Genomic DNA, 15,101 nt, shown 5'->3' with positions numbered 1-15,101 from the left:
GGTGATGATTAAGGGATGTGAGTTTCTTTCAGGGGTAATGAAAATGTTCTAAAATTGACTGTGGTGATGGCTGCACAATTCTGTGAATATACTAAAGGCCATTTTAAACTTTAAATGAGTGAATTGTATTGTATGTGAATTATATTTCAGGGACCTCCCTGGCGGTCCAGTGGTTAAGACTCTGCACTCACAGTGTAGGGGGCCCAGGTTCGATCCCTGGTCAGGGAACTAGATCCCACATGCCACGACTAAAAAAGATCCCGCACACGGCAACGAAGACCCCACGTGCCACAACTAAAAAGAACCTGTGCAGCCAAATAAATAAATAAATATTTAAACTGTGTGTGTGTGTGTGTATATATATATATATAAAATTATACTTCAATAAAGTTGTTAAAAAAGTCTAGCAGAGAAGACTGTTTTTAAATTAATTTTGTGTGCATTAAGCTTATAAGCATCTGCCCAAATGGAAAGTAGCAGTATTAAAGAAATGAGGGATATTTAATCTACTGTAGACATCTATTCAACACAGAAGGTGACTCACCAGTCAGTAACCACTATTTAAGAAATACTGATCTGGAGAATTAACACAGGCAAAGAGGAAAAATACTGGAAAGGAGTGGTAAATATGCATATCCCTATATTCCTATCTTGGGAACCAGCAGAAAGTTTTCAAAGTAGAAAATTAGGTCAACCTGAAATCATGATCTGTAGATGTCTCAGCAAGTTCAACAAGTCCAAAAAATAAAAAAGCATATCTAAAATCTCTACTGACAGCCTAGTCAAATGATACAAAAAGTTAACATTTTATACTTACCCTTCCTTCAGCATCAATCAGTATTTCCGACATCTTAAAAGTGACTTTTGGATTTGCTGTGCCTTTAGAAAGAGACATAAATGAATAGTAATGCATATCCAAAATTATTCAAACGAATTTTGCCAGATCAATCCTTTTTATACTTTAGTCAAATGAGGAATGTTGCATATAGTCAGGACTTTATTGCATAAGTATCTCAAAACTCCTTTTCAATTCATAATTTTTAATATGGCTATAAAAAAAAAGCTGAAAAACATCAAGAGTTAGTTCGTAATGAAGGGGAATTCATATCATTTCACAATTGAAACGCTGTAAATAGCAATATGGGAAAAAATTACTAATTTATTAAGAACATAATCCCTTAAAAATCTTTATTTCCTAGCAAAAGTACTTCTTTATTCATTTCTTGAAATAATCAGTTTTGTGCACTTCCTCACCTTTGACATAATTAAAAAGGATCAGCCTGTAATTAAAAAACCTACTTCAGAGACACTTAAACAATCCATCCTTACTAAATCTGTAAAATATCCATGTTGACCATACTTTTGGATGAATGCAGAAAGAATCTTGTTTGAAAAGCAGGAATGAGTGAATATAAATGCCAATGGAATACAGTACCTGTTTTAGGATAACGGAATGAATCTGCCCTCCTTGTTTCCAACATAGGGGACGTAACATGAATAATTTCCACTTCGGATTCATCATTTTCTTCATACAGAATTCTAAGAATTTTACTGCCACTGGGAGCTTAAAAGGAAATTAAATATTGAAAATTTAGGAGAATTATGCCAGAAAGTAATCATAATTGACCATTCCCTCTAGTATTATATCTCCCATAGTGAAAAACAGTTTATACATAAAACATGCTGCCTTTTATGTATAGAGTATATGTACAATGTATTAAGGTAGAATGTAAAACAAATTTCTAACCAGATCACAGTCAAAAAGTTTGAAAGCTACTGCTTTAGAGAGCTATTTCTCAGCTAGTAAAATCCTTGTGAATACACCAAGAAAAAGGAGGAATTTGTGCTCTTTTTTTCTGATCCATTCATACACTAATTTGGCCATCTGTTCATGCAGACTCTAGTCAATCCTGTTTTTTATAGCAACTCCCATTAAGGGGTGGTATTTTTTATTTTGCCACCAATGTTGCCACCAACCAGCTTCTAGATGAAAACCTGGCAAGGAGAGTTGAAGGACTTGGGGTACTGAACCACAATATACCTGTTTTTTATGAGAACTCATTACGGTGAGATATAGCCTGAATATTCTAAATAACTACTGGTAGGATCCAATCTTCATCACTTCAGAATCTATTTTAAGAATCTGTGCAGTTAACTAATTGGTAGTTGAATCTCATAATACTTTAATTGACCTGTAATATATTATTTTGAAGCCTCTTACTTGTTTCAGCTTCTGGACACCACCAATAACCAGAATATCTATCAAATTCTTCTTGAAGAACAAAGGTAGCAACTCCAGCTGATCTTGGATCCTCTTCCATGTTGGCTAGCTCTAGACAAACATAAAAGCAAAATTATCACAGAAGTTCTCTATCTTTTCATAGGTACAAAGCAGAATGATTCCATTTATTCTGAAAGGCAGCTATAGTATAGTGGTGAACTGTGGAGCTAAATGGACTGAATTCAAATCTGAGTTCCATCATTTACTAAATGACTGACCCTGGGCAAAGCACCTGATCACGTTCCACTGCAGTACCCACATATAAATGGGAATAAGAACCTACCTTATATGGTTGTTATGAGGATTAAATGAGTTATTTTACATAAGGTACTTAGAAAAAAGCCTGAGCCATAGTTTGTGTTCCATAAATGTTAGTTATTATTTTCCCATTTAGCTAGGACCATGGGAAAAAGAATACATGTAAAGGGTCATGGTGACCTTTTACTCTCCTACACAGAGAAGCACATCTTTAGACCGAGAATGGGGTCTAACAGATCATGTAATTCACCATTTCTCCTCCCTCCCCTTCCTCTTATTTAACCAAAGCAGATGAGCTTTTATCTGTTTTACACCTAGGTTTCCAGCAAATAGTCTGAAGGGAACTCTTGCTTTAAAAACAAAATCTAGGGATTTCCCTGGTGGTCCAGTGGGTAGGGCTCCACACTCCTAATGCAGGGAGCCTGGGTTTAAGCCCTGGTCAGGTAACTAGATCCCACATGCATGCTGCAACTAAGAAGCCTGCACGCCGCAACTAAGACCTGGCGCAGCCAAAATCAATCAGTCAATCAATCTAAAAAACTACAAAGTCATAATTATGTAAGATTTCATGACATGGGAAAATGTTTACAATATACTTGAATTTAAAAAAGCATATTACTAAATGACCTGTATACTGATTCCATTTATAAAAGTGTAATACAAATACATATTTTTTAAAGTGTCAGGATATAAATCAAAATGTGGTCCTCTCCAAATAGTGAGACTATGAACAACCTTTTTAAAAAGAATTGCTTTATAATTTACAAAATCTTAAGTGTACTGTTTACTCTGAAAAATGCATATACTTGCATAACCACACGCTATCAAGACACAGAATATTTCCAACACCCCAGAATGTTTTCTCATGCCCCTTCCCAGTCAATGTCCATTCCTGCCTCAGAAACAACCACTGATCTGATTTCTATCACCATAGTTTAGTTTTGAATATTCCAGAATTTCATGTAAGTGAAATCATACAGTATACACTCAGCAACTGTGTTTGTTGCTGAGTGGTATTTCATTGTATACCACAGTTCTTTTATCCATTCATCTGTTAATGGACATCTGAGCAGCTTCTAGTTGCTATTATGAATAAAGATGCTATGATTATTCTTGTGTAAGAATCTATGTGGACATGTGTTTTCCTTTCTCTTGAATAAAGACCTAGGACTGGAATGGCTGGGTACTGTAAAAAATTTATCTTTAAATTTATAAGAAACTGCCACACAGTTTTCCAAAGTATCTGTATTATTCTATACTCTTACTAGCAATGTATGAAAATTCCTCTCCAACATTTGGTGTTCTAACGGGTGTGTAGTAATATCTCGCAGTGATTTTAATTTTATAGGCAGGTTTCACTGTATTATGTTCTCTTATCTGTATTTTCTGTATGTTGTCTGAAACAAATGTGCAATATGAACCAATGACCCCTTATCCAAAAATTTTGAGTCCAGAAGTGTTTCGAACTCAGAATTAGGGGGATTTTTTCATATTCATACATCTATGCATAATTATGTCACTCTCCAGCAGGGTAATCAAATACCCTGTAATCAAATATACTAATATTCCTGCAGCAAATTTAGGAATAGGCACACTAAGTAGGATTAAGATTATAAATATCCTCAGGTCAGTTCAGGTCAGGTTTTGCCACCAAATGAGTTTTAGCACCAACCTAATGAAAACTAACCTCAGTTTTCAGTTTCTGAATTTTGGAATTAATGAGATAGCCAAAACCAGCACTCAGTTTTCTTGGATCTTTCAACTACTCCAAAGTTATACCTTCCATACTGCTTTGTATTTTGTTCTCCTTTAGATGTGAGACTATGTATCGCTCATTTATATCTCCCTATCACTTACTACAGACCTCAATTACTAAGATTACTTAGATGAATAAATGGTATCATCTTGTTCTCCCAATAAGATATGTCCTTTGAGAGTAGAGGTTTAAATTCCTCTATTATAGGAGGCAGAGAATAAACAAATGCACATGCCAACCGACTACACCCACCCCAAAGGAGACTTTCACGTGGAAACCTACTGTGAATAAGAGGGGTAAGAGTGATGTTGCTTACTCTCTACCTACCTTTCTATCTAGGGCTTCCCTGGTGGCGCAGTGGTTAAGAATCCACCTGCCAATGCAGGGGACACGGGTTCGATCCCTGGTCCAGGAAGATCCCACATGCTGCGGAGCAACTAAGCCCATGCGCCACTACTACTGAGCCTGCGCTCTAGAGCCCATGAGCCAAGACTACTGAAACCTGCACGCCTAGAGCCCGTGCTCTGCAAAGAGAAGCCACTGCAATGAGAAGCCTGCGTACCACAGTGAAGAGTAGACCCCGCTCACTAAAACTAGAGAAAGCCCGTGTGCAGGAACAAAGATCCAATGCAGCCCTCCAAAAATTAATTAAAAATTTTAAAAGATGGTCTATTTCACATGTTCAAAAAAAAAAAGCAGTACACTATTTCCCATCTTTCATTTGTATAAAAGCTTTGGAGAAAAACATACACATCTTTTCTGTGCTTTCAGTACTGCTTAGCATTATTATAGTCACTTCAATAAAAATTAAAAATTTCCACAATACAGAAAGTTTTATTTTTCCTATTAGGACAAAATAACTAAGCAGGCTCTGCAAAAAGGGGAGACAAATTTTTAAGTAGTTCTTATAGTGTGTACTAGATTTTTCTGTTTGTTTCCCTAAAAACAAGATTAATTTTTTAAATTAAATTTTATTTTAATCAGAACAGTTTTGGGACTTCCCTGGTGGTCCAGTGGTAAAGAATCTGCCTTTCAGTGCAGGAGACGCAGGTTCGATCCGTGGTTGGGGAACTAAGATCCCACATGCCACAGGGCAACTGAGCCCGTGAGCCGCAAACTACAGACCCCACGCGCTTTGGAGCCTGCTCACCACAACTAGAGAGGGAACCCACACGCCACAACTAGAGAGAAGCCTGTGCACCGCAACAAAGAGCCCGAGCACCGCAACGAAAGATCCCGCATGCTGCAACGAAGATCCCGTGTGCCACAACTAAGACTCTACACAACCAAAAATACAAATTAAAAAAAAAAAAAAAAAGAACAGTTTTGGGGAAAATTCTGCTAGCCTTATTAGGCTAAAAGAACAACCAGGTCAGAGGTGCTACTGTTGTGCTGTCTGAAAATGACCCTTAAAACAAGGGAGCATTATATAGGTGGTACATACCAGTTATCCACTGTACTTTTGTCTTTTTTCATTTTAAAGATTTAAGTTTAAAATATAAAGATCACCCAGCAAGTTTCAATTGGAAAATGTAAGCAAAAGCAAATTAAAATTTAAAAATACTTTTCAGGAAAGTAGATTTGAAGAACTTGAATTACCGTTGTGCACATACGTAAGCCTCCTTTCTTCTCTCGTTACAATGTTGGATATCCATATATCATTGCTATGTATAAAAGCAATCCAGTCTGGATCCGCTGGGCATAATTTTGGATCCATCCGAATGTTGGGACAACTAGTCTCCACTAAATTGGGCCGTAAGGGTTGTTGCTAGAAAAGTAAACAACATTTAAAGGCATGTATCAGGCTGATACATATTTGTTTACCAGCGCCCTTCCTATAAAACGAATACTAATCCCAAGTATAATATCAACTATAATAACTGCTCTCCAGAAAAATGTACTTTCATATGCCTTAACTTATAAGAAAGGACTCATTTTTTTTCTATGAATTAATAAGCATAACAGGAGCAGAAATAAAGACAAAATAAGAGCACTTCATAAATTCTGTTGTCCAAACCTGTTTAAACAGAGTAATTATCGTTTGTTACATGCTTTTATTAAACACTTATTTGACTATTTCACTTATTAAATATTTCTAATTAATTTTACCAGTATAAAATAATTTGCTCATAAAAACGTAATGAAAGCTAGAATCGTCACAAGTCTATTAGAAGAATAGTTCTGATATCACATTAAAATTGCCTAGAATAAAATCAAACATTTAAAACCATTTACTGAGATGAATCAAGCTTTTAGTGGAACCAGAGGGATTGCCCTGTGATATCATTATCTTCGAATATCCACCTCAGCACTTACTCAAAAAGTGGCACTGATGCCCTTTACTAATTCTTCCTACACAGCAAGTGTTTTTAGCATTTTAAAAATTGTATACTAATGTCACTGAAAAAATGATTAATTCTTAAAATTGGAAATTAATACCCATATTTCTTGTTTTCTTTACTACTAAATTAGTAGTAAACAATTAGTGAAAAGAATTTTTTAGTTTGTTTAATTACCTTTCTGATTTGGACACAAATAACTTCAGGACCCAAAAACAGATTTATCAAGTAGTAACATCAACTTACAGTAAATCCTTGTGGCCCTCCATCTTTTACGTGATAAATTCCACTACCAGCTTGAAATAGAAATGTTCCACTTCCTTGGTGATAATCATAAGAAGCAATTCCAACTGTTCCGATTCGTTTTCTTTCTCTCAATAGTTCTTCTTCTCGAGAATACATTCCATAGTCCAGTGTTGCCTAATACAGAAAGAAAGTCTCACATTCCAGTCTTCTGAAAGGTGGCTTTTTGCTTTTAGCACTGAAATTCTAGCATCTCCAATATTATTGGGTTTACATTTTGAGTGATCCCAAAATTTGCCAGCAACTTTAAACAGATTAATTTCAGGAAGTCTGCTGAAAAATTTCTTGGTAAAGGGTCCCTAGACGATTACTGTATACATTAGAGAGCAAGAATTAAGTCTCATCACCTTGGCTTGGCATTCAAGATCTTCTACAACTTAAATGTAATATAGCAGTTCTGCATGCACTTAAGAGCAGACTCTGAAGTCAAGCAGTTTGAATCTAGGCTTTGACTCTCATTAGAAGTCTGACTTTGGGCAAGTAGTTTAATTTCTTCCAAAGTAATTTTCTTCACTTTCAAAGTAGTAATAAATCATCTACTTCAGCTTTGTGAAATTTAACTTAGATAAAAATATGTAAAATGTTTAGCACAATGATTAGAACAGAGTAAAGTTCTCAAATGTCAGCTGTCATTAGTACCTTTCCACTAATCCACTAATTCTGCTTTAATAAAACCTTAGGTCAGGCTTGTCACACCACTGAGGTAAAACCCAATATGCGGTGTTCTGCTCCTGGCCTTTGTTCCATCACCCCCCGCCCACAGCCCACCCGAGGCCATTTTTCTTTCTATCCATCCAAGTTTTACTGATATCCCCAAACCTTAGCCCTAATTCAACATTGGCCAGGAAAGTTTCCTGATGCACTATGGTGTACAGTGATCTCTTCTTTGAAATTTATGAGAGTTACTATCTCTTTTACTCATTTGGCTATGGTTTTGTTTTTCACTTTTTTTCAGTATTTCTGAGTAGAAATAGATTAAAAAAAAAAAAAACTTGAGAACAGAATCTGATTTTTGCTTTCCTACCTAAAGCATCTGTTAAAATCTCCCTCAAAGAATATTTGTAATCAATGATTGATGATGAAGGACCTTCCCAAACTAAAAATATTATTTGACACATATATAAAATTTAAAAAAATATATATAAAAAAATCTAATAAGTGCTAGTTTTAAAAATTTACATCCACATCTTCCCTAAGAGTTCTTTATGATAAATAAGGGGATAAATAAAGGAATGGTAAATAAGGGAAACAGACGTGGTTTCTGCTACCAAGGACTAACACTATTTTATGTTATGTTATGTTATTTTATTTTATTTGGCCGTGCCATGGCTTGCAGGATCTTAGTTCCCTGACCAGGGATCAAACACCGGCCCCCCACAGTGGAAGCGCAGAGTTCCAACCACCAGACTGCCAGGGAACTCCCAAAGGACTAATACTTTAAAAGTAGCCAAGTTCAGGGACTTCCCTGGTGGTCCAGTGGTTAAGAATCCACCTTCCAATGCAGGGGACGCAGGTTAGATCCCTGGTCAGGGAGCTAAGATCCACACATGCCGTGGGGCAACTAAGCCCGCATCCGTACGTTGCAACAAAGACCCAGTGCAGCCAAAGTAAAAATTAAATAAATAAATATTTAAAAAATAAAAAAAATAAAAGTAGCCAAGTTTATATATCCGGAAAAAACCATAATTCGAAAAGATACATGCACCCCAGTGCTCACTGCAGCATTATTTACAATAGCCAGGACATGGAAGCAACCTAAATGTCCATCAACAGAGGAATGGATAAAGAAGATGTGGTACATATATACAATGGAATATTGCTCAGCCATAAAAAAGAACAAAATAATGCCATTTGCAGCAACATGGATGGACCTAGAGATTGTTATACTGAGTGAAGTAAGTCAAAGGCAAATATCATATGGTATCGCTTATATGTGGAATCTTAAAAAAAAAGGGGGTACCAATGAACTTATCTACAAAACAGAAACAGAGTTACAGATGTAGAAAACAAACTTATGGTGACCAGGGGGTAAGGGGGGTGGGGAGGGATAAACTGGGAGATTGGGATTGAAATATACACACTACTATATATAAAACAGATAACTAATAAGGACCTACTGTATAGCACAGGAATCTCTACTCAGTAGACTTTGCAATCAATGATTGCATTTAGGGCCCACCCTAAATCCAGAATTATTTCATCTTGAGATACTTAATTACATCTGCAAAGACCCTATTTCTAAACAAGATCACATTCACAGACACTTTTAGGACTTGGACATATCCTTTTGGTGGTCCCTATTCAAACAACAGGACATTATCAAGAAAGTAAACAACAAAAACTGCAAACAACCTGGTTAACAAAGTGGGCAAAAGACTTGATTAGACATTTCTCCAAAGAAGATACACAAATGGCCAATAAGTACATGAAAAGATGTTCAATATCACTAATCATTAGGGAAAAGCAAATCAAACCACAATGAGACACTACCTCATACTCATTAGGATGGCTCCTATCAAAAAGCCAGAAAATAGTAAGTGTTGGCAAGGATGTGGAGAAACTGGAACTCCTGTGCACTGCTAGTGTGAATGTAAAATGGTGCATGGAAAACAGTATGGCAGTTCCTCAAAAATATAAAAATGGAACTATCGTATGATCCAGCAATTCCACCTCTGAGTATATACCTAAAAGAATCGAAAGCAGGGACATGAAAAGATATTTGTATACCCATCTTCATAGGAGCATTATGTATAATAGCCAAAAGGTAGAAGCAATTCAAGTGTCTATTAATGGATGAATACACAAACAAGATGCGGTATATACATACAATAGAATAATATTTAGCATTCTGACACATGCTACAACATGGATAAACCTTAAGGACATTATGCTAAGTGAAATAAGCCAGTCACAAAAGGACAAATACTGTATGATTCTACTTCTGTGAGGCACCTGGAGTAGTCATACTCATAGGAACAGAAAGTAGAATGGTGGTTGCCAGGGGCTTGGCAGAGAGGTAATGGGAAGTTATTGTTTAATGAGTACAGTATTCCAGTTTTGCAAGACAAAAAGAGTTCTGTGGATGGATGGTGGTGATGCTTGCGACAATGTGAATGTACTTAATGCCACTGATGTACTAATGTACACTCAAAAATGGTTAAGATGATACATTTTATATTATGTGTATTATGTCCACAATTTTTTAAAATGAAGGTATAAGAACTTCAGAGTAAGGTAAATGAAGAATAGAAAAAAGGGGAAGTAACAAAAATGTCTTATCTCGATAAAGGAGAGATCAAAATGTGTTTAAATGTATAGATTTAAATTAATGATTATAGTACTAAATACTTGCCAAAGGTAATTATGGCTGATTTTCTACTAATAAATTAATGATTACTGCAATTAAAGAAAAAGATAAAAAGACAACCCACAGAATGGGAGAAAATAAAGTCCAGTATCTAGAATACATAAAGAACTCTTACAATTCAACATTAAAAGGACCCAATTTGAAATGGCAAAGGACTTGCACAGACCTTTTTTTTTTTTTAGGCCTCATCATGCAGCTTGCCGGACCTTAGTACCCCAAGCAGGGATCGAACCCGGGCTCCCTGCAGTGGAAGTGCATTGTCCTAACCACTGGAACACCAGGGAATTCCCCAGACATTTCTTTTCTTTTTTTTAAAATTAATTAATTAATTATATTTATTTTTGGCTGCTTTGGGTCTTTGTTGCTGCATGTGGGTTTCCTTCTAGTTGCAGCAAGCTGGGGCTACCCTTCGTTGCGGTGCTTGGGCTTCTCATTGTCGTGGCTTCTCTTGTTGTGGAGCATGGGCTCTAAGTGTGCGGGCTTCAGTAGTTGTGGCACGTGGGCTCAGTAGTTGTGGCTTGCGGGTTCTACAGCGCAGGCTCAGTAGTTGCGGCGCACGGGCTTAGCTGCTCCACGGCATGTGGGATCTTCCCAGACCAGGGCTTGAACCTGTGTCCCCTGCACTGGCAGGTGGATTCTTAACCGCTACGCCACCAGGGAAGCCCTCCCCAGACATTTCTTTAAAGAAGGTATACAAATGGCCCATAAACACATGAAAAAATGGTCAGCATTACTGGTCATTAGGGAAATGCAAATTAAATAACAATGAGATATCACTTCACATCCGTTAGGATGGCTATAATCAAAATGACGGACAACAACAAGTGTTGGTGAGGATGTAGGAAATTAGAACCCTTATACATAGCTGGTGGGAATGTAAAATGATGCAGCTGCTGCGGAAAGCAATTTAGTAGTTCCTTAAAAATGTAAACACGGAGTTACCACATAACCCAGTAATTCCACTCCTAGATATATACCCAAGAGAACTGAAAACAAATCTATACAAAATCTTACATTTGAATGTTAAAAGCAGCATTATTCATATAAGCTCCAAAGCTGAAACAACCCAACTTTATCCATAAACTGATGGATAAATAAGATGTAGTCTAGCCATACAATGGAATATTATTCAGTCATAAAAATAAACGAAGCATTATTACCTGCTATAGTGTGAATGAATCCAGAAAATACTGTGCTAAGAGAAAGAAACCAGTCATTAAGGCCCACATATTATACAATTCCATTTATATGAAATGTTCAGAATAGGCAAATCTATAGAGACTCAAAGTAGATTAGTGGTTGCCTTGGCCTGGGGGTACAGAGGGTGAAAGGATGGGGAATGACTGCTAATGGGTTTCTTTTGCAGATAACAGAAAGTTCTAAAATTAGATGGTGATGATGGTGACACAACCCTTTGAATACATTTAAAAACTATTGAATTGTATACTTTGAGTGAATTGTATGGTATTTGAATTATATCTCAACAAAGCCAGTAAAAAAATTTTTTTAACGGAAAAGCTTATTCTATGCTAACAGTAATCAAAAGGAAGCTAGAGGGACTATATTAACATCAAAGTAAACTTCAGAGTAAAGAATATTACTTGAAATAAAGAAGGTCATTTCAAACTAAGAAAGCAGTAGATTTACGAATAGGATATAACAATCCTATCCACTTATACCCCTAATAACATAGCTTCAAAATATATACTAAAGGAAAAACTAATAGAACTGCAATGAGAAACAGTCAAATCTACAATTATGGTTGGAGATTTCAACATTCTCTCTCAATAACTGATAGAACAAACAGAAAATCAGTAAAGACATAGAAGACTTTAACAATACAATAAACCAATTTGACCTAATGGTCATTTATAGACCCAACAAAAACAGAACATATATTCTTTTCAAGTGAACACAGAATACATACAAGGATGGACTACATTCAGGGCCATAAAACAAGACTTAAAAAAACTGAAAAGATTTAAGTCATCCAAAGTATGTTCTTGGATCACAGTGGAATTAAATTAGAAATCAAATTTATGAAAAATATGCTAATATTTGGAAACTATATAGTACACTTCTAAATAACTTATCGGTTAAAGGGAAATAGGAAGTATTTTGAATTAAATGAAAATGGAAACACAACAAATCAAAACGTATGTGCTACAGCTAATGTGGTACTTAAAGGGAAATTTATAACATTAAGTGCCTATATAAGAAAAGAAGAAAGGTCTCAGACTAGTGACCTCAGCTACCACCTTATGAAACTAGAAAAAGGAGAACAAACAAAATCCAAAGTAAGCAGAAGAAAAGAATTAATAAAGTTTAGAGCATAAAATGATGAAATAGAAAAAAACAAAATGACAGAGAAAAAAAAATGAAACCAAACTGATAAACCCTTAGCCAGACTGATCAAGAAAAAAAAAAGGCTGGGAGTGGAGAAGACACAAATTACACAAAATATCAGGAATAAGAGAGGGACAACACCAAAAATTCTTACAGACATTGAAAAGATTAGGGAATATTATGAAACTTATGCCAATAAATTTGATTACTTACATGAAATGGAAACATTTCTTAATAGACACAAACAACCAAAGTTTTCTCAAAAAGAAATACATAATATGAATAGCACTACATCTAAGGAAGAAATTGAATTTGTAGTTAAAAACCTTTCCACAAAGAAAATTACAGGTCCAGATGGCATCACTGGTGAATTCTACCAAACAAATTCTAGAAAATTAAAAAGGAGGAAATAACTCCCAACTTATTCTGTGGCTAGCATAACACTATTACCAAAATCAGACAAATTTCAAGAAAAGAACACTACAGACCAATATTCCTCATGAACATAGATATAAAAAAATCTAAACAAAATATTAGCAAATTGAATCCAACAATATTTAAAAGGATAATAAGTAAGAACCAAGTGGGCTTTATCCCAGGAATGCAAGATTGGTCTAACACTCAACAATCAAGTGATGTTTTGTTTTACCGTATTAACAAATTAAAAAAGAAAAACCCTGTTCACAGCAGCACTATTTACAATAGCCAAGACATAGAAGCAACCTCAATGTCCATTAACAGATGAATGGATAAAGAAGATGTGATATACATACATCACAGAATCCAGAATACCACTCAGCCATAAAAAAAAGAATGAAATAATGCCACTTGCAGCAACATGAATGGACTGAAAGATGATCACACTAGTGAATATCATATGATATCACTTATACATGGAATATAAAAAAAATGATACAAATGAGCTTATTTACAACCAGAAACAGACTCACAGACGTAGAAAATAAACTTATGGTTACCAAATGGGAAAGGTGGGGGAGGGATAAATTAGGAGTTTGGGATTAGCAGATATAAGCTACTATATATAAAATAGATAAACAACAAGGTCCTGCTGTACAGCACAGGGAACTATATTCAGTATCTTGTAATAAACTCTAAAGGAAAAGAATCTAAAAAGAATATCTATCTATCTATCTATCTCACTGCTGTACACCAGAAACTAACAAAACATTGTAAATCAACTACAATTAAAAAAAAAAAGTGAGAAAGCACTTAGAAAGTTAAAAAAAAATACTAGCAATGATCAACCAGAAACTGAAATTAGAAAACAAAGCCATTTACAATAGAATAAAGAAATATGAAATACTTAGAGATAAATCTTATGAAGGACTGTGCAAGACTGGTACATTGGTTGCCTGTACCCCTGAATGGGTGGGTAGGGGAGAATACAAACCAGTACAAGGAAACTTTTGAGGGTAATGACTGAGGTAAGGGTTTCACAGGTACATCATATGTACATCCAAATCTATCAAATTGTACACCTTAATATCTGCAGCTTTTTATATGCCAATTATACCTCAATAAAGCTTTAAAAAATGAAACCATATAAGAAACCATATAAAGCACTGGATGAAAACATGGATAAATTCTTTTATAACTTGGGTGTAGAAAAACTGTCCTATGACAGAAGACACAAATTCTTGAAACAATACCAAAAAGATGGATAAATTTTATTACACAAAAATCTTCCACATGGCGTGTGTACACACATGCACACACCATAAAGTAAAAATACAAATTACAACTTCAGGAAAATATCTGAAACTATATCACAGACAAAGGGTTATTAATATCTCCAGTATATAAAAGGCTCCTAAAAATGAAGAAAAAGACCAATCACTCCACAGAAAAATGGGTTAGAGATAAAAGATGATTAACTTTGCCTACAAAAGAAAAGCAAATTAAACTACACTGGGATACCATTTCTATCAGATTGGCAAAAAATCCAAATGTCTGACCACAAACTGTGTTGGAGAGTCTCTGGGAAAACAGGCACACTTATACCTTACTGATGGAAATTCAAAATGGCACAGCTCCTATGGAAGAAAATTTGATAATATCTAGCAAAATTACAAAACCATATACATTTTGGTCCAGTGACTTCAGTTCTAAGAATCTAGCTTAAAGATACACTGGCAAAAATGTAAAAAGCCCAAGCCATTTTACTGCACTACTATCTGTAATACAAAGATTAACTAAAATGTCCATCAAGAGGGAACTGGTTGAATATGATTTGTCTGTACAACACAACACAGATGTAAAAAGAAATAAAGATTATATATACAGTTGTCCCTCAGAATCTGTGGGGGATTGGTTCTAGGACACCCCCCACCCCCATGGATACCAAAATCTGTGGATGCTCAAGTCCCTCAGACTATAAAATGGCTTAGTACAGCTGCATCCAAGGATGCAGCTTAGTTCTGCATCCAAGGA

At 35.5% G+C, this 15,101-nt stretch overlaps 1 protein-coding gene across 6 annotated transcripts in view; it reads right to left on the bottom strand.

Moving 5' to 3' along the window:
* DPP8 (dipeptidyl peptidase 8) overlaps positions 1-15,101 on the bottom strand; it is a 57,730-nt gene that overhangs the window by 28,827 nt on the left and 13,802 nt on the right. For all 6 annotated transcript variants that reach the window (XM_024735173.1, XM_024735170.1, XM_024735171.1 and 3 more), the window contains 5 exons: positions 6,881-7,054; positions 5,895-6,063; positions 2,222-2,332; positions 1,436-1,564; positions 818-879 (listed from right to left, as the gene is read on the bottom strand). In XM_024735173.1, coding sequence (XP_024590941.1) covers positions 818-879; positions 1,436-1,564; positions 2,222-2,332; positions 5,895-6,063; positions 6,881-7,054 — 645 coding nt within the window. The remainder of the gene's footprint in view (positions 1-817; positions 880-1,435; positions 1,565-2,221; positions 2,333-5,894; positions 6,064-6,880; positions 7,055-15,101) is intronic.

This window comes from Neophocaena asiaeorientalis, unplaced genomic scaffold, assembly GCF_003031525.2.
Source record: "Neophocaena asiaeorientalis asiaeorientalis breed wild unplaced genomic scaffold, Neophocaena_asiaeorientalis_V1.1 scaffold264, whole genome shotgun sequence".
NCBI classification, from domain to species: Eukaryota; Metazoa; Chordata; class Mammalia; order Artiodactyla; family Phocoenidae; genus Neophocaena; species Neophocaena asiaeorientalis.
The sequence above is the reverse complement of the archived record's forward strand: the minus strand, read 5'-3'. Positions and strand labels throughout refer to the sequence as shown.